Source organism: Lepidothrix coronata, unplaced genomic scaffold, assembly GCF_001604755.1.
Source record: "Lepidothrix coronata isolate B3197 unplaced genomic scaffold, Lepidothrix_coronata-1.0 Scaffold133, whole genome shotgun sequence".
In the NCBI taxonomy this organism is placed as follows: domain Eukaryota; kingdom Metazoa; phylum Chordata; class Aves; order Passeriformes; family Pipridae; genus Lepidothrix; species Lepidothrix coronata.
In genome coordinates this window covers 712,762-736,207 of record NW_016690313.1, presented here as the reverse complement: position 1 = coordinate 736,207, position 23,446 = coordinate 712,762, and the positions used below count along the sequence as shown (strand labels likewise).

Below are 23,446 nucleotides of genomic sequence, written 5' to 3'. Positions count from 1 at the left end.
AATTTGTCATAATATTATGAAGTGTGTAAATTAAATATGAAATGAGTATACGTTGTAAAATATCGTGTTTTGAAGGTTAAATAGCTTAATCTTGCTTTTCATTTTGTGAACAATTAAAATATAAAGCCAGTAACTACCATTAGATATCCATCTGAGCCTTAATTCTATGGCAAATTATTCTAGTGAAATAGGGCACCATAAGTTCAAAAATGTGCAAACACACAGCAACAGACTGAGGAAGGAACATTCTGCATTATTTATTGGCTAGATCCTGAATAATTAAAGAAATGCCTACTCATTAGTTAAAAATTAAAGCAGGTGAGGACCTTGCCAGCAGAGGGAGCAGTCATGTCTTTCCTTAGGTTCCCATCGTTTCCAGCCTACCCATCATTTCCACCCTACCTCTTCTTATTGCCCAGCCAGTTTCCCATCTGGACCTAGCTTTGCCAGCCTGCTCCTGATGACAGCCTATAATTTTATGCTGGATAAGGGATTAGTTCCTTAAATGATTTTATATTTCAAGATCTTGCCACCTGATTACCAACATCAGTTAGACTTTTGGTACTGGCATACTGATAATTGAAATAGTGGTGGAGGTTCTTTTTGGTCACCTGAGAATAACATACGATTCACTGTTTAAAGAATTAAAGTTGCAGCAAGAGTTTACCTTTCTGAATTGGAAAGCAGACTGCAATGACATTCTTTTTTTCAGGCAAAATGGCAACAAAAGGAACTCCTAAACCTTTTTCCTATAATGACTGATTCCCAATGGAGTCATGGGATTTTAGTTAAACCAGTTGGTCTCAGATACATAATTTCAGCAGTTTTGTTATGACTCTTTTGTAATACAGCTCTCATTCTTTCAGACTTCTTTTGCACCTCTATTTTATGCTATGCTATGATCCATTGGTAGGATTGCATGTTTGATGTGTTAATTTTCTAGAGAAATCTGCTCAAATGGTCAGTTCATTTTTGTAATATTTAAAGACAAGTAGTAACGTACAGATTTTCATGTATGTGCTTTTATAACAGTGAGACAATCTCATTATTAAGAAGCAGATAGTGTTCAGGGGAGGTGCTGGGCTCATCTCAGCCCAGATCTTGTACTGATTTCTTGCCAGCCACTCACCCTTCACTGAGGAAGGGCTTGATCAGATTTATTTCATTTACTCAGTGCAGCAGGGCAAGAGCCCCACACCCCAGAACCATCACCTGCAGCCTGTGCTTTCTGCTACTGAATGCTAAGGAAAGACAAGAGAAAAGCACTGAGCAGGGATTCAGCTCAAAAAGTGTCACCCTTTAACACGCTGTACATCTGTCACCTCTTTCAGCCAGATAATAACAGGATTTTCAGCACCCAGCTTTCTGGGCTTCAGCTCCCACGTCACCTTCATGATATCACCAGATATTTTCCTGATACCCCAAAGCCTCCTAAACCAAGCCTTAAATAGAGGCAGGTAGACAGGGCTTCAGAGAAAGGCTGAGTTGGGATCCCAGCTCAGTGTTGACTGGCTTTTGGCTGTGGACAACTCACAGGACACCTTTGTGCTTGTTACTGACTTGTGAGGGAGGAATGCAGCGTTTGCCTGTCTTGTGAAGCATTTGGAGATCAACAGATGGAAAGTTTGATTTAAACTGCTAGACTTCGTTCATTTTTTTAGGTGCAGCAGCAACTGTTACTGACTTGCTTAATTTATCTCTATTTAGTCACCTCTCCTTTTGCTGTTGGCCTTTAGGTCTTCCCTTCAACGGCAAAACAGACATACTTTTTATTTTGTAAGATGCCACAGTTTGCTGGCCTTAGGTGCTTCCAGAGCTCGAGTAACACACAAGTCCGTTTCAGTGAAGATCCAAAGATTTATTTTTATTTTAGTGTGATATTTAGTTTTTTATTTCCTAGATGATTATTCTTCCTGAAAATTTATGAAGATTAATTGAATACTGTGTCATCCACCTTCATCTGATATTTTGTATGATAACATGCAAAAACATTGCAGAGTTCCCATAGACAACTATCAGGACAAACATTATTAAAAGCAACTTCAACAGAACAACCAAAATCTGGAATTAATATGTTGTGTAACATATTGACCAACAGATGCTTTGTTACCCTCTTCCCTTTTTTACAACTACATTGCATCTAATTGCCTGCTCGTGTCTTCCTTACACGTCCTTTCTTTGCTTCTGTAACTTGTATAAAATTATTCAAAGATACTATTTATTGCTTGAAATCAGCTAATGTAACACAGTGTACATACAGTCAACCAAAAATCAGTGCTTCTGTGGTTTCAGCCATACAAATGGATGCTTATACCTGAGTTCTGCTGTAGTCAGTAAGGTTCTTCAAAAGTAAGAGAAAATGTCAGAATCCCTAAATGTAGATTTCTCATCACTGAAGGCATTGTGGTTTGTAGAAAAACCTTTAATTATATTTCTAGGATATCTGTTTTCCAGCAAAGACATTGCATTTGTGTTCAGTTTTCTTGTGATCTTGATACAAATTTCTACACAACAAAATTTCTTAATGTCCTATTGATCATCTTATATTCCAGTGGTCTGAGTGTACATTCATTTTAGAGCCAAAATTCAGTGTTCAGTTAGTAGATTTGCTGTGTTCAAACACTGTAAACAGTCATCTTGGAGTTAGAAGATATATAGAATTTTATAGTTTAGAGTCTTTATTAATTATTGATTAACACTTTTTGTCAGAACAGTTATTAATCTTTTATTTTTGGGACTTGTGAAAAATCCAAAAGTGCACAAACTGTATCCTTCTATAAAACTAGTACAAGGACCTAATGCCCAACTTCTTTTACCAAAATAAAATGTGTGGGTAATTCTGTGATTTTCTGAGCAGTAATTATTAACAAATGGTGATAAATATTTAAGCCACGCTTCTTAATAATTTATCTTTTCAATGTAAAATCCTTTGGAGATTAACTAGTAATGACAAGTGATAAATATTTGTATGTTGTGAAGTCATTACCACATTATCATTGTGTGATAATCTCTCAAAAAATATCAAGAATTATTTCATCTATCAAATATCCAACCACTGTTTCATTATGGTCCAGTGTGGCTGGCTGTGTTGTAGTACTAAGCTTACTTCAGCTTCGTGACAGAATATTTTAAATAGAATTTAAAAAAAAAAAAACCAACGAATTTTTGAGCGTTTCTTGAAAATTCACACGCCACAATTCACTTAAAGTTCATAAGGTTCATATTACTCTGCTGGAACTTGCCTGCTGTTTATTATTGAGACTTTTGAATGAAGTGTCAGGATCTCTGGATTCACCTGTTGGTGACAACACAAATTGTTGCCTCCAAATACACTTTTGGGGGGCGAATCTGAATTCATTTTTCAATACTGGGCTGTCATACAGAACGTGTGCAGCTCGCTGTTTAAACTGGGGTTTGTCCCAGTGCTAACAGTATTTGTGAGTAGTGCTTTAGGTAATGAAAGTCATGTAGGATTCAATGTATTAAGTCTTAATTAAATGTTTTAAAATAAAACCAGTGCTGGGACTGTATTAGCAGAATGTAAAGATGAAGCAGTTAAATATAGCCCTCTACCAAAATATAGGCCTGATGTCTCTGAAAGGAGACGTGGTCACAAAATACCTTATTTTCAATGTAAGTCAGTCAGTCAGTATTAAAGTTATGTTAATGTATTGATCAGAATACAAATGCAAATATATGCAAAAAGCCTATGTAATTCAAGAGCTTAATGTATTTATATATGCTAGTATTTAGTATTTATTATTAAATACATATGCATTTATGTATCTGTATATGCTAGTTGGATCTCATTGCAGATCTTTAACATGAGGCTCTTATTTTCCTTTTAAATTTTGAGATTGTTTAAATGTACTATAGAGAAAAGTCAAAGCTGTTCTAAGAAAAACTTCCATTCTTTGACTTTTTTTTACTTATGCAGTGCAAGGACTGAGAATTTAAATATTTTTTATTACCCAAATTTTGCGTGGTTTTTAATTTCTTTAGAAACGGAATGAGAGGATATATCTTTGGGTGTTGGAAAAATTTTGACAGGAAATCAGAGGAGAACTAGAAATTAGAGCAGAGTAGAAAAGACAGATTTTTTTCCTAATACGGAATCCAGATGAACCAAGATTGACTTGATTAATAGTAGTAATGATAAAATTGTGGTACATTAAGAACTCAATCCAGTAGAAATACACAATATTAATTTCAGGATGTAAGTTTGAGCACACAGGCTATCCCTGTATTTGTGGTGGTAGAACACTGTGCTTTATACTCAAACACAGAAGATGAGACGTTTTGAACTGCTTTAGTTGTAAATAAGTATTTTTAAACATGCACAGATAATTACTCAAAGCTATGTACATTTTGAAAATGAATTAGTAGGACAAAGCAATCTTTTTCCATAATTGCCCTTCCCAAAAGCTGGTTAAATGTGTGTGTAGTTCCCATGTACATATCCATATCATTTTCTTGACATGTTTTGAAAGTACACTTCGGTTGAGCCCAAATATAGCAAGTTTGCACTTAAAAGAAAACGTCTGTCTAAAGCAGTAGCACAAAGTAGGATATAGAATGGATGCCCAGCCCAGCCTGCACAACAGGGTTGCTACCATGTTGTTAGAATAATTATATTTTGGCTGAACTAACTAATTTAGAAAAACTGCAGTACATCTAGCAAGACTGAAAACTTTCCAAGATTGGGATGGTGTGGGGTTTTTTTTTCCATTTTTTAGTATAATTTAAAACAATACCTCTTCTAGCTGCCAACAAACTCTTTCCCTGAATCTCACCATTCCTGGCTTCCCTCCTAACCATGTCCTGGCTCACCTCCAGAGCTGCCAAGTTTATGCCAGAAGCAGGAGGTAGATTTGTATGGGGCTGGAGGAAGATCTGGAGCTCTGTTAAATTTTCAAGCCCAGATGGGGCAACATGATTTGTGTGTTTATGTCAGTATGCCATACATCACAACTATCTGTGTGCTGACGTCAGCTTTGATTGGACATTAATGTGCTGAACGCTGCAAACTAGAAAATACATGATAGATACAGATCTATGGCAACAATGCCACATAAGCAAATGTCTCTTTGGTGTGGCGATTCACTGTGCAAAATATTTCCCAAGATACACTGCATTAAGCCAGGGGAATATTTTGACACACTTTAAAAACAAAAACAAAATCAACATGGGCAAAGGGAGCACAATTTAAGAAAGCAAACCCTTTCAGAGGAAGAGCTGAAACCAACATACTGAAGTATGTACTGTCAGGCAAATATTGAACTGCTGTCCCTCACTTTAATCTTTCCAGAATTAAAACCAAATAGGAAAGATGATATCCTGATGATTTGCAGGACTATCAGTGGTGAGGATACATTGCTGATGGTCGAGCATCTTTCTATCCGCGGTTTTCGTAACCCATTGTTATCAAAACCAGCAAGCAGAAACTTTAATGTACAGCAAAACAAGAATGGACAGCAAGTGTTTTTTTCAAATGGTGGAACATTTTTTCTTTATGAAGAGTTTAGCTTAGTTTCCAGGAGTCATCTGTGTTTATTTATTTTTTAACAGTTTTACCTCTCTTGATATACAAATAACATCCTGCAGCCTTCTGAAGAACTGGCAAAATACGGTAATTTCTGGTCTGTGGATTTATAGAAGTCACTGACTACTTCAGATTTATATCTGCACCATCTTTATGTGATTCCCCTTTAGAATAAAGGTGACCACAAGTTTCCATTAAAATATAGTACATTGTCTCTCTCTTCCAAGAAGAGGAAACAGTTTGCAAGTCAGCTTTAATATTTCAGGGGCGGATATAATAACAAAGTCTAGGGATTTATATGTAGGCAGTGTTCTTTTCCCTCAGATCACTTATGTTATTCCTCAGAAAGGAAATTCTGTAGTATAAAACCACTTTATTGTTATTCATCATCAGACTTTGTGGGTAAAATGGAAGTTCCCTGATTCCACGGGGATAGACAGTTTTGGCCTGTGCACAAGTAGCGGCTTTGAAAAGAGACCCCTCCCCAGGATTTGATACCATCTGGCCCATAAGGTGGGGAAGGGAGGGGGTGTAAAGGTGCCATGGGATCGGTGGAATTGGGCCTTGTAACCTGAGCAGATTGGGTTGTGCAGGACGGGCCACAACTTCGTGTAGTGGTCAGAAAATAGAATTCAATTTATTCTTTGATGAGAGCGGGAAATTTTCACCTTTCACGTCTGCTTTGTGAGCTTTAGTGTGGCTGGAAGATAAAGGGATATTGAAATGTGGGTTCAGAAAAGCAGTTGGTGTATTGATCACCATTTTAATAAACCTGAATGTCAGTGCAATTCATAGACTATTCTGACGTATCTGGGGATATTTCCCCTCTCCCTGCTCCTAATTGATAAATTGTTACTATCAAATAATTCTACCAGTAGTTACATTGACATTTCGGAATAAGCATCAGTTGTATAATTTACAAAAGAACCGTAAAATGTACAAAATACTTTTAAATTAATAGAAAAATACAAAACTGTGACTTGGAGGTACAGAGCTAATTCCTCATACTTGGAATGGGTATTTTGAGGTGATTGGTCTTGATACCCCTGAAGGTATGATGAGTATAGCACCTACAGCCACCAAGAACAAGAGTATACCAGCTGTCCAGGCAGCTTTAGGATAACTACTTCTTATCTTAAAGAAATATTTTGGGGTTTAGCATAGGTTTGTTTCTTCTTTCTTTTCTCATTAAATAGGGACATCATCAGAGCATTTAAGAACATTTTTTCTGACTTACCTCTGAAGATCTCTTTTGTGACCTTTGAATGTCTTTGTCTGCTATATGAAATTAAGGAAAACAGCTTATTTAAGGCACGTGACAGTACATTGTTGCACAAGAAATAAGGCATCACAAATCACAAATATATCGAGAAATGGTAACGCTGCACGAAGAGATAGATTTGTAAAGATAAAGAGGAACTTTTAGAAAGAAAAATGCTGGAGAAATTGCTTGAGTTGTCCATGTTGTTTGACTGATGACCAAAATGAATAATTGTGTGGGTTGTGCTTGCTCCAAATGCTAGAAATTATATGCCTAAGTGTATTAAAAAGCGAGGTTTTCAGAACACAAGCAAAAACTGGGCATCTGACTCATAGTGGAAGTCAATGAGAGATAAGCTTAATATATTGCTTTTTAAGTATCACTGATGTGCGCAAATGCTTCTCTTATGAAGGTTTAAGAAAACACAAATGTAGTGCTAAGTTAGCCCTTTTATGGTTTCTTCTTGTCAAATACATGTTTTCTTTATTCAGAAATTTCAAGTCTTTCTTTTTTTTAAGGAATAAAGCCCTCTAATATAATTCCTAAGTATTGATGACCTATTTTTTCCCCACAGTTTGCCATTGAGAAGACCAAGACTTACCCTATGAACATTAATTACCTTTTTCATCACATAGGATGCGTATTTTGTTTCCGTGTCTTACAGAATAAAGCAATTATGGAACGTGTAACAAACTTGTCAGATATGGTAGTTGGTCTTGAATCATTTATTGGCTCTGAGAGAGAAACCAATCCATTGTACAAGGATTACCACGGTAAGTTCCATCTTTAGCAATGCAAAAAGTCTGCCCCGGGTGTTTCTAGGGCACTTAGTGGCTTACCCTCCAATTGGGTATCTGCTCTAAAGCAGCATTTGGTTTTGTTTTAGAATACACCTCTTAAATGTTCCTCCTTGCCTAACCAGTCTGGAGTTAGGAGAATTTTCAGCAAAGTGCATTAAGGCTGCAAAGGAAACATGGCAACTCCTTGCATGTTGTCAAGCCGTATTACTGAGGCATGGCTCAATCAGATGTACATCTCAACAGGCAGGCTTTGGGGAATTCACAGGCAGAGGAGGCTTGGCAATCATCTGACCAGCGAGCTGAACTTGTCATGAAATCAATACTTTTGATCTGCCAAGTTTTAAACAGAGAACACGGAAAAAAACATATATTATAGTAAGGCGAATAAACTGCTAAATTGTGTGCTATGTAAGCTATATCTAAAAATAACATTCTGGTTTTTCAGCGATAAAGTCACAGCACTCGTGCATTTAAAGAAATTAATATGTGTGGCATGTAAAATATGAAACTGGTTTTTGGTAAAAAGCCGTGTAGCCTTTCAAGTGTTTTGTCTTCAAAATGTTGTAATGGTGTTTAATCTTACATTCTGTTTCCCAGAGATTTTTGTCAGCTGTTGCAGCGGAACTGTTTATATTTTAAAAGATTATATTAGAAGTTCTGCAGAGCCAAAGCGGTGAATAACAGTTTTAGCTAATCCAGAGCAGTGCTCGGAGTGTGCCTAAATTACAGCTGTTATCATTGTGATACTACTGTAGTTCCATGGAAACCTTTAGCTGAAAGTAAACTGCTTATCCAAAACCTACTGTAAACATGTGAGAGTATGGCAGTGTTTTCCATAGCAGATTATACAGAATATATAGAAAAAGAAGCAAAGGTGGTGTTGAGACACCACTGTGTGTATGCAGGCTGTAATTAGTAAATCAGAGAAAAATCTTTCTGGCTATGAAAATAAGTGCACATTTCATTCTCTGAAAAAAGGTGAATGAAAAAGAAACCGTGAACAAAAGCTGGAATAATTTGCCTAATTATTTTTCCAACTGTATAATCGTGATATGGCCTTTGTTTATGCTAGCATAATTCTGTCAATTTGATACTCCTTTTCCCAGTACTGAAGAGATCCTTTAAGACAATGTGTGTTTTAGCAGTTATTTCCTGCTTTCCTATAAAGCTGTATGCTAAATCATTTTTGGTACTATTTAATAAAAATTATGTGCCAATATACATAGCTTTTGAGGCTTACACAATCTTAATCTGAAAGCCTAAAAAAAGGTATTTCTAGTGGTTTTAACTTTGTGGATTCTTTTTGCTTGAGAATATATTTTAAGATGATTTATTTACTGCAGATGATGAAAGATTTTGACATGATTCGGGAGAAGTTTGATTACATTATTGCATTATTTAATAAATCCTGCATTAATAATTTTATTAAGCTGCCTGGAAATTTAAATGTTTGAAAAGCCAGTAAAATAACAAAATAATTATATAGAAGATCCTTAAATAAAATTTCTACAATACTGCATCTAAGCAACCCTATGTTATACCTGCTGTTCCTATATATAATAATTAGATTTTCTACTCAAAAGCCTAACAAATATTTCTTCTGAATCACTGGACTGGAGGCAGGGATGGAAGGTTTCAAATTATAAAAATGCTTTTCTAATATTATTAAGAATTTTTGTGATTAGTGCCCATAAAATTACGCTTTTTAAATTATTTCAATTTTAGGAAACTTCAGTTAAAACAAATTAATCAATGCCTCAAAAAATACTTGCTTTATTTTAAATAAGGGTTTTAATGTTTGGGGATTTTCCCACAGCTGCCATTTTCAAGTAAGATGCCTTTTCTAAATATTCAGAATTTCAATTTAGATGCTGGCTTTATGAATAGCAAATATAGGCCAGTAATTGAGAAGCCCTGTAGAATTTTCCTGGTTTTTTCAGATGTAGAAAATCACCCTCAGGTTGTTCAGAGACTATATTAGGCTGCACAAAAACCATCCAGCGTCCTTGTCAGAAAAAATCAGCTTGAGTTGCAGCTGACAGAATGCAGAGCTTGCAGTGCACCTAGTACTGTTAAAAACATCTGAACAGCTAGAGAAGCCTCCTGCAGGAAGAAAACATATTTCTCCTAGGATGGCAGAGGGGTTAAAATTTATTAAAAAGCATGATCTAAATCGGGGGGGGGGGAGGGTTCCAGAAACTTTTTTTCCCAGCCGTTTCCAGGGCAAAAAACGAAGTCGTTCTCATTAGAGCTTCAGTGGTTATCAGTAACCCATAAGCCTTGTTTTGCTGGCTGCTTACTGGTGCATTTAATAAAATAAAGATCACTCAGTGGTGCCGTGGGCAGCATGCAAGGTGATAGCCATATTTGCTTACTGTAAATACACGAGAAAATCACACACAAACCGGCTGTAGTTTTGACAAGTATTAAGATCGCTCTTTACATCTGTACTTCTGTACCAAAGTGCAATTAGTTTTCCTCGCACAAGGATTTCTGTTTATCTTATTCTGCTTGATTACTTGAGTATAATCGCACCGTTTGCTTCATTGCTCCTGGTAGTAAAGCTCCAGCTTAAAAAGGGGAGGATGAGTGTGTGTAAATATACAGAATTCTGCCGTAAGACTCTAATTTATGCATCTGGATGACAGCGTTTTCTTAATTTTTTTTTTTTTTCACCCCCCTCCTTTACTCTTTCTTTCCACAAGGTTTGGTTCATGTACATCAGATTCCTCGGCTTAATAGCTTGATCTGTGACGTGTCAGACACGAAGGACCTTGCTTTTAGATTAAAAAGGAAGCTGTTCACCATTGAGGTAAGAGAAACATCGTTTCACTATTTAGAACCCAAAAGGTGGAGCTAATCCCGTCTCTTATGTTTCGTTTTGTGAAATGCATAAAATATGCATCAGACGTTGTAAATTCATTTCATTCTGGTTTTGCTGCTCAGAAGGGTTTTATGAAATACTGTGATATGCCTTCTGATTAAAAATGTCTCATTTGCTGCACTAAATCGGGCTGTTATAAATAGTTTATTTTGGTTTAAAATGTACATAGAAAGTAGGCCACAACCTTCAATAACAAAGCGTGACATGTTTCTAAGGATGTCAGGAGCATATTTAATTAAATGTTAATGACTTGCTCTTACTTGTGTTAGTGGGTGGGAAAGTAGCTACATGTTATTACCCCAGTAGAGGGATTTTAATGTATAATGTTGCCTAAAATTGTGTGTGGTATGAGGGATAAGTGTCCTTATCAGTATTCAGAAACCATTTTCTTTGCATTACTGAAATCACCTTTCGCTCTTTTATGTCATTTTAAACACAGTATCATTTACACTAATGTCCTTAAGTAAATTTCCTACTAAATTTAAACTTTTTTCTGTGACCTTTATGCAGACAGTCCTGATAGAAGGCAGCAATACAAAAGATGTATTTCATTTTAATCTTGCTAAAGAGCAAATGAACATAGCACTATTAAGCAATTAGAGCTGATGTATTTATTAACCCAGTAATGCTTAGAGATGGAAGATGGCTTTTGGGGTGATGTGATAGTCATTGGTACAGTCTGGGCAAATTTTTTTTTTAACAAAGACATAAAACAGCCAAGCATCCCTGACAAACCATTTTGTTTAATCTCTTTTCAAATGAAAAGCTCTTAAGCAGGCCACTTGTCTTAACTGCTTGAAACCATAAAAAGAGAGAATTGCCACCAATAAATTAGCATATTTTTTACTCCATCACCAAATGCTGGTCAATGTGGCTTGGCACTGCTTTGGTGTTTGGGACTTCACCCTTAAGTGACCACTTTGGCCCTTATTTGACCCTCTGCCCTTTTTAGCTGGCCACTTGATAAGGTAACTTAAGGGTTCTCTCTCTTCACTGCCCCCTTCCCTTCACAATTGCAAGTAGCCCTAACCTATAAATCATTGAAAGGGCCCTATCAAGTGACAAATTAAGGTGCCCTCCTCCTAATTAATGGTCATCAATGTCTTTAATTATCTAATCCTATTGAGAGTAGTTAATAGTTAATCAGGCAGCCAGTTCTTCAGGCAGGTCATCTCTGCATGAGTGCTAGAAGTTTCTCAACTAGAGGTATCCTCTTCAGAAGCCACTTAAAGGCAAATACATGAAGGAGGGCTTTTTTTCCCCAAGACAATTCCTTTATAATGTTTGTCACTTTCCAGAGAATGTGGTTAGTGAAACCAGGCTTTGTGAGGTATTAAAGCCTTTTAACAGCTGCTTTTGAGCGGTACAGTAGGAACAAAACCCTTAATAGTCTGTGTTTGGTTTTAAAATACAAATGTTCTTACTGTTTTCAGAAGTGCAGAGAAGCGTGCACCCTCATTTCACAGCATAGTAAATTCTCATTTATTGTAGCTAGGAATTAGGATATTTGGGGGTTTTTCCCTCACTACGAATCCCAACTCAGAGTACAATTTTTTCCATCAGACGAATTCAAGATTCTAATTTGTAATGTAATTTGGAAGAAAAAAACCCAAACCCTTAGCAGGAAACTCTGTAAAAAGAATTGAATTAGCCATGGGGCATTGGGAACAGGAGCGTGGTGGAACTCTTGAAACAACCTGTTGCCCCAGACATGCGTAGATGACCCACTTGTATAATTTCTCCCTCCGTTGCTCAGCTGCAGCCCCTTTTGAATAACTTCAGCTTTTGTTGGAGATATGCTTTCTGTAAGCTGAACTGACACAAACTAGCCCTTTTTGAACATGTTGGATCACTGTCCTACTGTGATCTTCCTGTACACGTTTCACTAATCTATAGTACATATGTTTTTCTTCCTCATACGTGCATAGGGAAAGCAGACTACAGCCAGGCTGGCTGGAGCAATAAGGTCAATAAGAAAATGGGAGCAAGGGAAAGCTGAATTAAGAAAGGATGTGAAGACAGTCTTCTAAAATGTGTTTCTGGAGTTAGAATGTGATGCATCAGCAGTCAGTTTTGGTTCTGGGGGTAAAAACGTAAAGCAGCACAACAGTGTGCATTACAAGCAACAGTTACAGCTAAGTCTGTGACTTCTTTAGTGTGGAGTTTAAATGTGAAATGAAAATGTATGTTTAGTACCTTAAAGTTTTTGGAAAGATTCTGCTTAGTTATGTACACGATTTAGGGTAAAAATACTGACCTCTACTTGAAATGCCACTTCAAAATCAAATTACATAAGAAAAGTTAGGAATACAAAACCTGTGAATAATGGCAAAATTTCTTCAAAAAGGGTTTTCATCACTAGACCATTCTTTTTTTTTTTTGTGCAGTTTAAAATAAGAGCATGGGACATGGATTTTCTCATCTCTGGATTGCTCACCAGTTAAATAACTCTTTATAGTTTGGCCCTCATAGGGGAAAAACTTTAAATGTCAAATCCATTTTATTAGATTGCAGTTCTGTGGGAGGGACTCCGCCTCTTTATAGTCTGCAGAACCATTTAACTGTTTCAGTTTTTCTCATATGTTCTTCTTCAAAATAAGATTGACTGAAATATTTTCTAAAGGTTTTTTTTTTAATTCAAGGTGAAAACAGGTTTTTGATGAATATTTATGAGTGTTCATTTTCCATTTATAAATTGTGAAGCAGAACTTTTCCAGGAAAGCTTATGTGTTTATCCTGAAAGGTGCAGTAGCTATATCAAGCTTTCCCAAATCTTCACACGTTAGTTACCAGCAATATACTATTATATGCTATATTATCAGAGATCTATCTTATGTGCATACCACTTTAAAGGACACAATTTTGAAGTTAGCCTGTCTAATCCTATTTCTTCCCACTTTGGAATCTTAATTAGAAGGAGATAAAAACCATCATTTGACTAAATTATTGTCTTGAATCTGTAGCAAAAGGTATAATCCGCAATTGGGCCAATTAGTGTACCCCATAGTTAGCTATGCTGAGGCAGGAAACTTGATTAGATCTGACACCAGCCTAGTTCCCACTGTTGTTTTGCCAGGTATGATGGTCAGACTTCAAAGGGCTTGAGGCATCAGCAGGGCAAGGTTTGGAGGCCAGCTTAGGTCCGGTCGTTAATCTCTCTGCTAAAACCACAGCAGCCCTCGCACAAAACAAGCTTACACGACACAATCATGCGGTATTAAAGTTTGGGTTGAGTCATGCCAATTTGCCTTTGATTTTCTGATGATTGACTAAAAGATGGCTACATGACTAGACACATACTGAGAGTTTACTGATTAGGTAAGTTCCCCAAATATTTGAAATATTTTTTGATTTCTCAGTTAGACGATATGACAACACGTTCTGTCTTAGTGAAACTTTTTTGGCAGAATTGTTCTCCAAGTGCTTTTTGCTTTCTTTGTAGCTCTCAGTGTAACTTTTATCAACATTTGATAAATTCTGTAGGAGCATTACATTCATAGTTTTATCTGATAGAACTTTCTCTTTGTTGTTCCGAAGCCTCCTGTGTCAAAACTAAAGAAATCTGTGCCTAAATTTGGTGTTTTCTCTCCTCCAAATTTCTAAGGAACCATTGTTTATCTTTCTGATTTAGGTACATTTACAATTACTGGCAAAAAGAGCATTTTCCTTAATTATTTTCCACCTCACCATGAGTAAAGCACTGTTCCATGGCCGCGATTACATAAGTGTTCCTTTCTTTTGCAGTCTGATTTGTTCAAATATTGCAGTAACAGTGACATGTTTCCATTCTGAGAAAAGCCTAAGGCTGCTTTAGTATTATTCCAAATGATTGAAATTGCCATCTTGCTGACTTTCCCTTGGGCAGCTTAAGGCCTGTTTACTTTTGTATTTGTTTCACATGTTCCCTCTGAGTTTGGCTGGCAGGACATCATTACCTGGTTTGACAAGACAGTTGGAGAAGATTCATATTTGATTAACTCCCTTTGTTGTTGTCTGGACAACACAAACCCCTGAAATTATCTATTTAAAGTTAAATCTCCTGATAAATTCAGATAAATGCTTGCAAAGAGGAAAGTTTGTGAGGTTGGGTTTTTTTAATTCCCGAGTTTTGCTTAATTTTTAAACCTTCAATTAACACTGAATTGCTAATAGTATAGAGAATAAGCTTTTTCCTACAAGTTTTTGTATTGTAGTTTGTCTAATAAATAGTCATGATAATATATATATTTTTTTATCAACGCACAAGTCAGAACCAGCTAATATTTTCTTTGTAGTGGCTATATAACATCTCTTCAACCCAGAATAAAAATCTTTAAAAGCCAGCTCAGTTTGAAACCAAGTGTCATAAACGATATAAAGATTTGCCATACAGCAAAACCAAGTTCCCAGTTTAATGTATGAGTTCAAGAGTTTCTTTTCTGAGAGGTGTTTCCTAACAGGAGAAGAAAGTCAGAATTAGAGGGGTGCTGTGGCAGGAAAGTGCCTGGTTTCTCAGTGCCAGGCAGATACAATATGGTGCTATGGAGCACTCCACAGTGCATTTTTCCCAGTGGCAATTGCCAGAGTAAGAGGTTATGGCTTTGCAAGGAAACATAATCACAAAACCCAGCACTAGGGTCTATGTAGAAGTAAAAATAAACATATGATTCCAAAGGCGTTAAAATAATATCTTGCCTTCATTTAGCAGTAAAGGACTGTTAAGAAAATGAAGGTTTTCCAAAATAAGATATAATTGCAACTCCAGATACTCGTGTCTGTTACGTGTCCAACACTGGTATTTGAAAGAAGACTTAAGATGGTGATTTTGTCAATTAAAAACAGGAAATACATCTTAGGTAGCTTCCATCTGAAATCTCTGTATTTCTACCTTTTTTTTTCTTTTTTTTTTCAGTCTGTCTCTTTTCATTGCTTATTTTATACAGACTGCACTGTGGTAAAACTTATTTTGCAAAGGGGAAGTGTGATTAGCCACTGCTGTAGATTATTTACCAAAACAGGTGGGTAAGACCAGGTCAGAACAGTATCTGCAGTGCTTCAGCCTGGTGTTCACATAGGTTTGGTCCTAAGTGACTCAGGAGATGCTGATGTCACTGAGTGCCAGAACTGTGAAAGATTTTGTGATTAATTATTCATTAAACACATCCAGATCAGGTATAGACATACTGGTTTAGGCTGTTTCTTCTGGAGGAACAAGTCAACCCTGTCACCAGTGCATATGGTATCAGTATATATTTAAAACACATGTGTGTGCCATACCAACCTCTATATCCGTGAGAATTAGAAGCATCACTTCTTTTAGCTTCTTCCAAAACAATTTGAAGCAGTTTTCAGTAATGGCTGACCCTAATCTTGATTATATTCCACTGATGTTTCTAAAGCTGAGTAACTTCGTAAATAAACGCATTTGAATTAATGAACTATTTTTGGCCATGTGTTAACAAAAAGAATCACTGAGCCTGAGAACTGACCAAAGGCAAAACACTGGTTTATTAGAAATTTAAGTAAAGTGATACTTCCATAGCAATCATCAGTAAAATAAGGAAATTACACCAGAGGTAATATATGCTATGTGATACATATTGTAATACTGATCTGTTTGCCTTAGTACATAGATAAAAACAACTCTGTATTTTAAGGTTGTGCACTGGTGCCATTGCAAGACTTGACCCTCTGTTAGGGCCTTAAAACCTCAAAATGGAACCCTCTTTTCCCAAGCCAGTGGGTTGTGACTGCCTGGCTGCCCAGTGCCTGGAGCAGGGATGTAACTTCACAGGTATTCCTGGTTCAAAGGAGAACTTTTCTGAAGCGATACAGAAAGTGTGTTTCTTTCATTTTCTAATGTAATTAAGTCTCGGGAGCCTCTCATGCCCATGCATTTGAGAACACAACTACCCTTGGGGCTTGCATGGAAAACCTCTTTCTCCTCAGCCTGCCTTGAGCAGACAGCATCATACCTGGCAAACCCTAGTGCTGGGTGTTCCACTTGAGCTGGGGGACCCGAATGCAGGGAACTCTGCATGTAAAACTAAACTTCCTAACAGAGACAGGGAAAACATTGTCATAAAACTCAGCTGAAATTCATGCCAGTCAAACCACCGTTGCCTTGATTTGTCCTGTCCATTTTTCCCATTACCACTGGCTTGTTTAAACATAGCTCAAAAGACAATAAGTATAATACCGTGGCATTTTATGAATCTAAATTTAATAATACTGCAAAAAAATATTCTCCTGCAAAACTGATTCTGTCATAATACCAAGCTCCATTTTGCCTTATTTCATCTAGTAGCCAGTTCAGGTTCTCTTTACCTGGTATGGTGTACTTCACTGAATTGTTTTGTCAGATGCTGTCAAGCCAACCTACCATTGTTAAAGAAAATCAAACTAAATCATTTTGGCATGAGCCTTCCAGGAATAAGGCACAGAATATGAAGGGTTTGATGAAATCAAGGATTTGATTTCAATATTGTAAAAGACTGCCTGTCAAAAATGTATTACATTCTTTCAAACAATTTTGAATAAATATACGTGTTTAAAATTGTGACAGTACAATTTAGATAAAGTTTTGGGAGAATATTTTTAAATTATAATAACTTGACGTGAAACAATACTTGCACTGCTCCTATTTGGAAAGAAAACCACTCTGAATGCTAATGGTACATAGAACTGAAATCAAGTGATCAATTTTATACACTGTATGGAAATTCAGAACACTTGTATCTTTTGAACATTGTGGAAAAATTTAATTTGAAAATATCACCTTCTTATTGTGTAATACTGAGTGATGTAAATTAAATTATTAAATTATTTGTCTGAAGACAAATGCAGGAAGATAGTGTTAACTTTTAGATTGCATATGAAAATTTGTATTGCCCTGAAATTTATTTCGTCATTAGTATTGGCTTATGGATTGTTTAACAGTATAGTGTGAGAACTCTGGTTGTTCAAAACTTAAGCACTTGTAATACAGCACATCTGCAGTTTCTTGTTAGCCAACAGAACTCGTATGTATTTTTACTTAAACAAATAATTATGGAGTTCAGAAATATTTATACCATAATTGTGTTGTCGCAATGGAAGAACACGCAGCAAAGTCACTAATGCAATTAAAGGTCACTTGTACATATTGTAATGGGCTGCTCATTCCCAGGATCTGTGCTAAGGGTCAGTGTTGCAGCATGAAATGGATTGGCCTGTTCACTCTGTAAATAAATGGGTCAGCTTATCTTGTATTTGCCAGACAAATAAAGCAGCTGACATATTCCCACTTTCTTACTATTAGAAGGCAGGTAGACTACGGACATCTTTTATAAACATGTTGGTTGGTAAAGACTAAAAAACTCTTTGTCTATGAGGATTGTATTTTTCTCTGATTAGCAGTATTTTTTAGACAAAGATCCGTGGGCATGAGTTAGAAAGATATTGATGGTGAGTCTTTAAGAAGCAAAAGGATTTAAGCTCCATATTTGTAGTAGTTCTCAGCAGGAACTGAGTGCCACCTCCATTAAATGCTCTTTAAAGTATCACAGGTTTTAATAAAAAGATGATATTTCATAGTTGTATAATGTTCTCATCTTACAGAGAATAATGAATTCAATCAGGCTGTTACACAGTGAAACAGGTCTCTGATTTTATATGTCTCTGTAATTGCAGGAAAATAAAAATTAAAGCTGATAGAAAGTCACATTTTTTCAACCACTGGTCTGTGTCATACCTGAGCCTCATTGACATGCACTGAAGTAGGAATACAGTCTGTTAATGAAAAGAATGGGAGTAGGATGACTTTACATCTCATGGAAGATGGGCATCCATCTGATCTACTTATCTCAGTACTGGTTTTTATGGATTTGATTATTGATCTTTGGGTAGAAAGTGATTCAAACTACTCTTTAAACTAGGGAAGTGTAAGATAGCCACATCTAATACTTGGAAAGGGTTAAAATGTCATTTTGTAGGGAAACAGACCAAATGTCTGCTGGGACTAGTAACATGCTTAATCAAACGAGTTCCAAGTGTTTTGTTGTAACTTTGCAAAGTCAAGATTAAGGGTTAACATTTGCAGTCTTTTGAAAATATTAATGATTTTGGATGAACATAAATCTGTACGAAAACCACAAATTTACGGTTTCTTTAAATTTTTCACCCATGCAAAAGTTGCTCCATACCATTTTTCTGATCTATTTATTTTGCTGTATAATGAAAAGATATTGCCCTTTATTCAACTGTTAACATACGGGAACTTGGGTTTTTTAAATTATTTTTATTAAGAGCAAACTAGTCCTATTGTTTTTAGTCTGGAAGACTTAATGAAAGTGCCAAAAGGAGACAGGAAGAAAAAAATATACATACACTGCAAAGTACTGTAGGTGAAGAAGAAAAGTTCTATAAGTGTTGTGCAAATACTTTTTGCTTTGGCCATATTATGAGGTATTATTTGTAACTAAATTCCAGAGTACATTTTATTTTTATATTCTTGGCCAAGAGACTTATGCAAAAAGTAGCTTGTCCTAAGCAAAGGCTGAAGACTACAGTGCCCAAGGCATAAGTAAACTTAGATTTTAGTCATGCCGTCTTTCTCACTGTTGTTTTAGTTGCATGGGTTTATTTATTTATTTTTTTAATTTGCTTGTTCTTAGTTGCATTTCATATGATTTCCAAAGGATTCTGTATCATGCATAATGTGCTTTGAAGTTTCCCATTGCATGTTGAAATATCAAGTGAGACTGTCTCCAAGAAGACAAACATTATTTATTACAGTTGAAGTGGTATTTCTGGCCACCTTAACATTGGCACCATATTAATCCCCTCCAGAATAAGAACTTGAATTTGAATGGCATTGCCAAATAGCACTTCAACTCCCTCTTTCCTCATTCCTTCCTTCTGAGGAAAGTAATCAATAATTGTATAGTGTACAATAAAGCTTTTTATTGATGTCCATAAATACATAAATAAATGAATTTGGGTGCCAACTTATACCAGCCATAGGCTGCTTGGCTTTCAGGAAACAACTGGTAGCACTTGATGAAAACAGTTCACTTTAAATGTTTCATTTAAGGTATTTGAGGTTTGAGAAATCTATGGTTTTTAGCTTATGAGAATACTGTCTATGGGCTCTTCATCTACCTTTGTCATGCTTCAAGTCTGCTGTGGCAAAAATTACTGAAGAATTCACTCTGATGTTCCTAAAATTCATGTTTACAAAACAGTTGCTAAATGGATTTACCTTTTTTCTCATACTAAACCAGTGATCTTTGAGTGGTGTGTCTGCTTGAGTCGTGTTTGAAAGTAACAGAGTAGAAAACAAAAATAAAAACCAGTTTATCACTTTTAAGTGGGAGGATGTGAGCATTGCTGCGTGGGAGAAATCCATTTCGTCTTGCATCCAAAACAGTGCTTGCTATTCCTAAAATGACCGGATTGCTTAATATTGAAAGTTTTAAGATCCTTAGTAATCTTTGCTAAGGAGCTGTACGTTCACTTGTTCTGGAAAAGACAAGCTTTTGTGTGAGGTGGAGGAATGCCTTGAGGTGGAGGACTTGGCCATGGCAGCTGAGTTTTGAGGGGATTTCTGAAGTCTCTGTGATATACCCAGAATATCTCCTGGGCCTTTGGGCAATGGTGCATTCGTAAGCAAAACATTTCACGTGTTTGGGGAGCAGCTTTAGTGACCTGCCCTGTCTGCTCTGGCTCCAGACTCTCCAGCTGGAGCAGCAAAGAACTGTGCAGTTTGCAGATACACTTGGGCTCTGTGAGTGGCAGAAGAACTTTAACAATGGCAGTTGCATTCCACTGTTCTCAGTCAAGGATTACACTGTTCCAGTGTAGTTTTTGGACGTGCGCCCTTAGTTGCTTTTATTTATGAGCCAACACACAAGTAGATGAACAAGAGGAAAAGCTCTGCTTTGTGTGCTGAGTCTTACTGGCATTCCTTGCTTTGAAGGGCTTCTACATGCAACCTGAAGTTTGTGTGGTCTAAGGAAGGCCTTGTTCTGTTTGGATTTTTCATTAAAAGGCGTAGGTTTGGTCCTGGATTGGTCGTGCTCCCTTGCAGATGGAGACTAGAAGCCAGGCAGGCTGTGGGGAAGCTGCACTGTCCATGCTGACTGAGAAAAGTCTGCTGGAAATGAAGCCACAGCTTGTACCCATCTTGATGTGTGTATAGAATAAACACATCCCTGGGCCACTTGAGGAGCCATATGCTACTAACTGAGCAGCATTTTATTTTTGGAGCTTTGTTATGTGGTGTGATCCCTCAACTTCATCTCCCCCCTCATTGATTCATTACTAATGTATTGCTTAATCAATAAACACTGTAGTCTCTTAAGACACCTAGGTCTTCAATCTAAAGCTCCTGAGGCAACACCATATACTTCTTAATCAGTACTTCTCACCCTTTGGTATAAAGCTTCGTGATTCTGGGCAGGTTACAGGCTTCCTGTGCTGCCTCTAATGCACTTCCAAAACCTTTTGCTACCAGAGAGCAGTGTGGCAGGAGTTACATGAGCTTTTTTCTTGCTATAAGGTAGGGGAAGATGGTTCTCATTCTAGGATGAGTGTTTACTGAGAGATACAAGCCAGCGTATAACTTCTAATGCTTGTTGCTTGTTAAAAATAGGAATTAATAAGAAGGAAATCTAGTATTTGCATTTAGATCTGATCCTCAATAGTAGCATAGCCATGGGCTGTTTATGCTTGGTCTACATCATCTAGACTAAAAATAGCCTTCCTGTCATTTTATTGGCAGAGTTTTAGCTACTCCTTTAATTCTGTTTAAAAATGGATAGAGAGAAAGACAGCATAAATATTGAATGTGTGCAGATATTCCAGTAAGTAACTAAAAGGAGATTCCTGATGCTTTGCAGAGCTTTATAATTAAATGGAATTCATATTTTGTTTAAGAGGCAATTTTTAAATTAATATAATATTTAAATGTATTAAGTGGGGGGGGGTTGTATTTATATCATTAAAGTAGCTACTTTTAAATAGGTAGGCATTAATGTATATTTATTTTATTAGTGTCCTGCTTAGGTTTTGTTATTTTTAGGTTTCCTTTACATTTTGATAAGGAATTACTGGTGAGGTATTTAATTTCTCATCAGTTAAATGAAAAGCCACATTATTTCTAATTTTTCTATTAATAAAGTGAATTTTTGCAGAATTAGAAGACAAATCACTACTGCCTGCTAAAGTTTTCAGCAACAGTCTGAAAATTTCTGGTTTGTTATGGTTTTTGAAAACCTGTGGAAACAATGAAAGAAGAACTGGCTTTTTTGTGTTCTGTCTGTCCTACAAAAACATGGGCTGCTTTAGAAACTCTCAAGGCCAGAGTTACAGTGTAGAAAGTCACAGTTTGGAGATGGAAGTGCATCTGTGTTGGTTTTCTGCTGATCTGAAAAGGGCATTTTGGCTTCCAAAGAGCCCTGAGAGTTAGATTCTCGTTACTGAGACGCCCCTAAACCTACAAAGGAGAACTTTTACTGTGTTAGTAGAGTAAGGCTCTAAGGTAGAAAGGTTACAGTGAAAGGATCTTGTCAGTGGATTACTTACAATCTTACATAAGAAGCACTTTTTCCTTTGAACTAAAGATTCTATGTGTTCCATGGTCTTTTCTGATCCATCTACACCATGGTGTGAATTTGCATCCTTTAGGACAAGATTATCCTGCACGTTCAGTGTAGTTGTCTGTGCTCACACAAATAGGAATATCTGGAATAGTTCCTTGCAGCTTCTTTCTTTTTTGTTATTTTTTTTTAATCCAATTTTCATCTCAAAATTATGTTGTTACTTTACAAATTGATCCAAAAAATCAGCATTTGTTGAAGGTGCAGTCAGAGAAGTGGTGTTTGAAAGTTAGGTTATGTTAACCTGTTGCTTTTGTGGAAGGTTGGTGGTGGTGTTACAGTCGAGATGATGAAAAGAAAAGCAATGAATGCTTCAGTTTTTACATTAGAGCATCCAAAATAAAGTGAATATTTGCATTCCATCTGTTGCAAGTGCATAGCACTGGCACAGGGGGGTATCAGTTTTCAGAACTCATAATCAAATTGGAATATTTACTAGTGAAAATCAGGCATAACTAGAGTATTGTTGTACGTACATTCCAGACTTTTGGTAAAAATATCTATAAATAAAGCAGATTTTGTAAAAAGTCAGGAATAGTCCCTTAGAGATATTTTTTTTTTTAGAGAATAATCAGTGTTTACATGAAGTGTTTAAGATTCAAAACTATTTTATTAGGGTTTTATAACCTTCTTTTTTCCCCCTAAAAAATGGTATGGTTCCCTGCAAAATTACGTTCCTAAAAGATTTACTGTCCTCAACATTAAAAAAAAATTGTAAAATTATTTTCTATCTTGAAAAATCAACCCAGCCATTCTTGTTTCAAGTTTCATCTAATACATTGTTCCGTATGGTTGTATGATAAACACATTATTCCTTGAACAGGAATTAAGAGTAAAGCTGCCAGGAAGGGGTTTTGTTGTCAGAGTAGTTCCCGCCTCATGTTTTGTAAGAGATTTCATGGTCCTATTGTAAAGAGTGGATGATTTAAAACGTGTTCCCAAGATAAACTTTCCCATTGTCATTAATGAGGATGGATAATACTGAGTGACAAGTGCATTAGGAATGACACAGAAAGAGCTGTTAGATTTGTCAGAGCGTATCACTTCAGGCAATGAAACTTGAGGACATTCTCTTTTAGCAATTTTTTGCTATTTATTTAGAGAACCAAGGATTGTGATTGCTCACACAGGTGGATTTTACTGTTTAGTTCATTAAATATTTAGGTACCTTTGAAAAGGCAAAGGTGATAAATATGGAGGCATTATACTCCACTCTAAGGGGTGCCAATGGTTGCATTGCTTACAAATAATTCAGCAAAACTAATATATCTTTTATTTGATCTTAAAATGTTTATTTGGGGGATAATTTTTGCTTTGCAATATTTTTACTGAACGGGAGTA

General features: G+C 36.3%; 1 protein-coding gene across 1 annotated transcript in view; it reads left to right on the top strand.

Moving 5' to 3' along the window:
- The window catches only part of ELP4 (elongator acetyltransferase complex subunit 4), a 142,196-nt gene that overhangs the window by 51,590 nt on the left and 67,160 nt on the right, over nucleotides 1-23,446 (top strand). Inside the window, exons 8-9 of the mRNA XM_017826969.1 lie at nucleotides 7,378-7,576; nucleotides 10,309-10,415. Of these exons, the coding sequence (XP_017682458.1) occupies nucleotides 7,378-7,576; nucleotides 10,309-10,415 (306 nt within the window). The remainder of the gene's footprint in view (nucleotides 1-7,377; nucleotides 7,577-10,308; nucleotides 10,416-23,446) is intronic.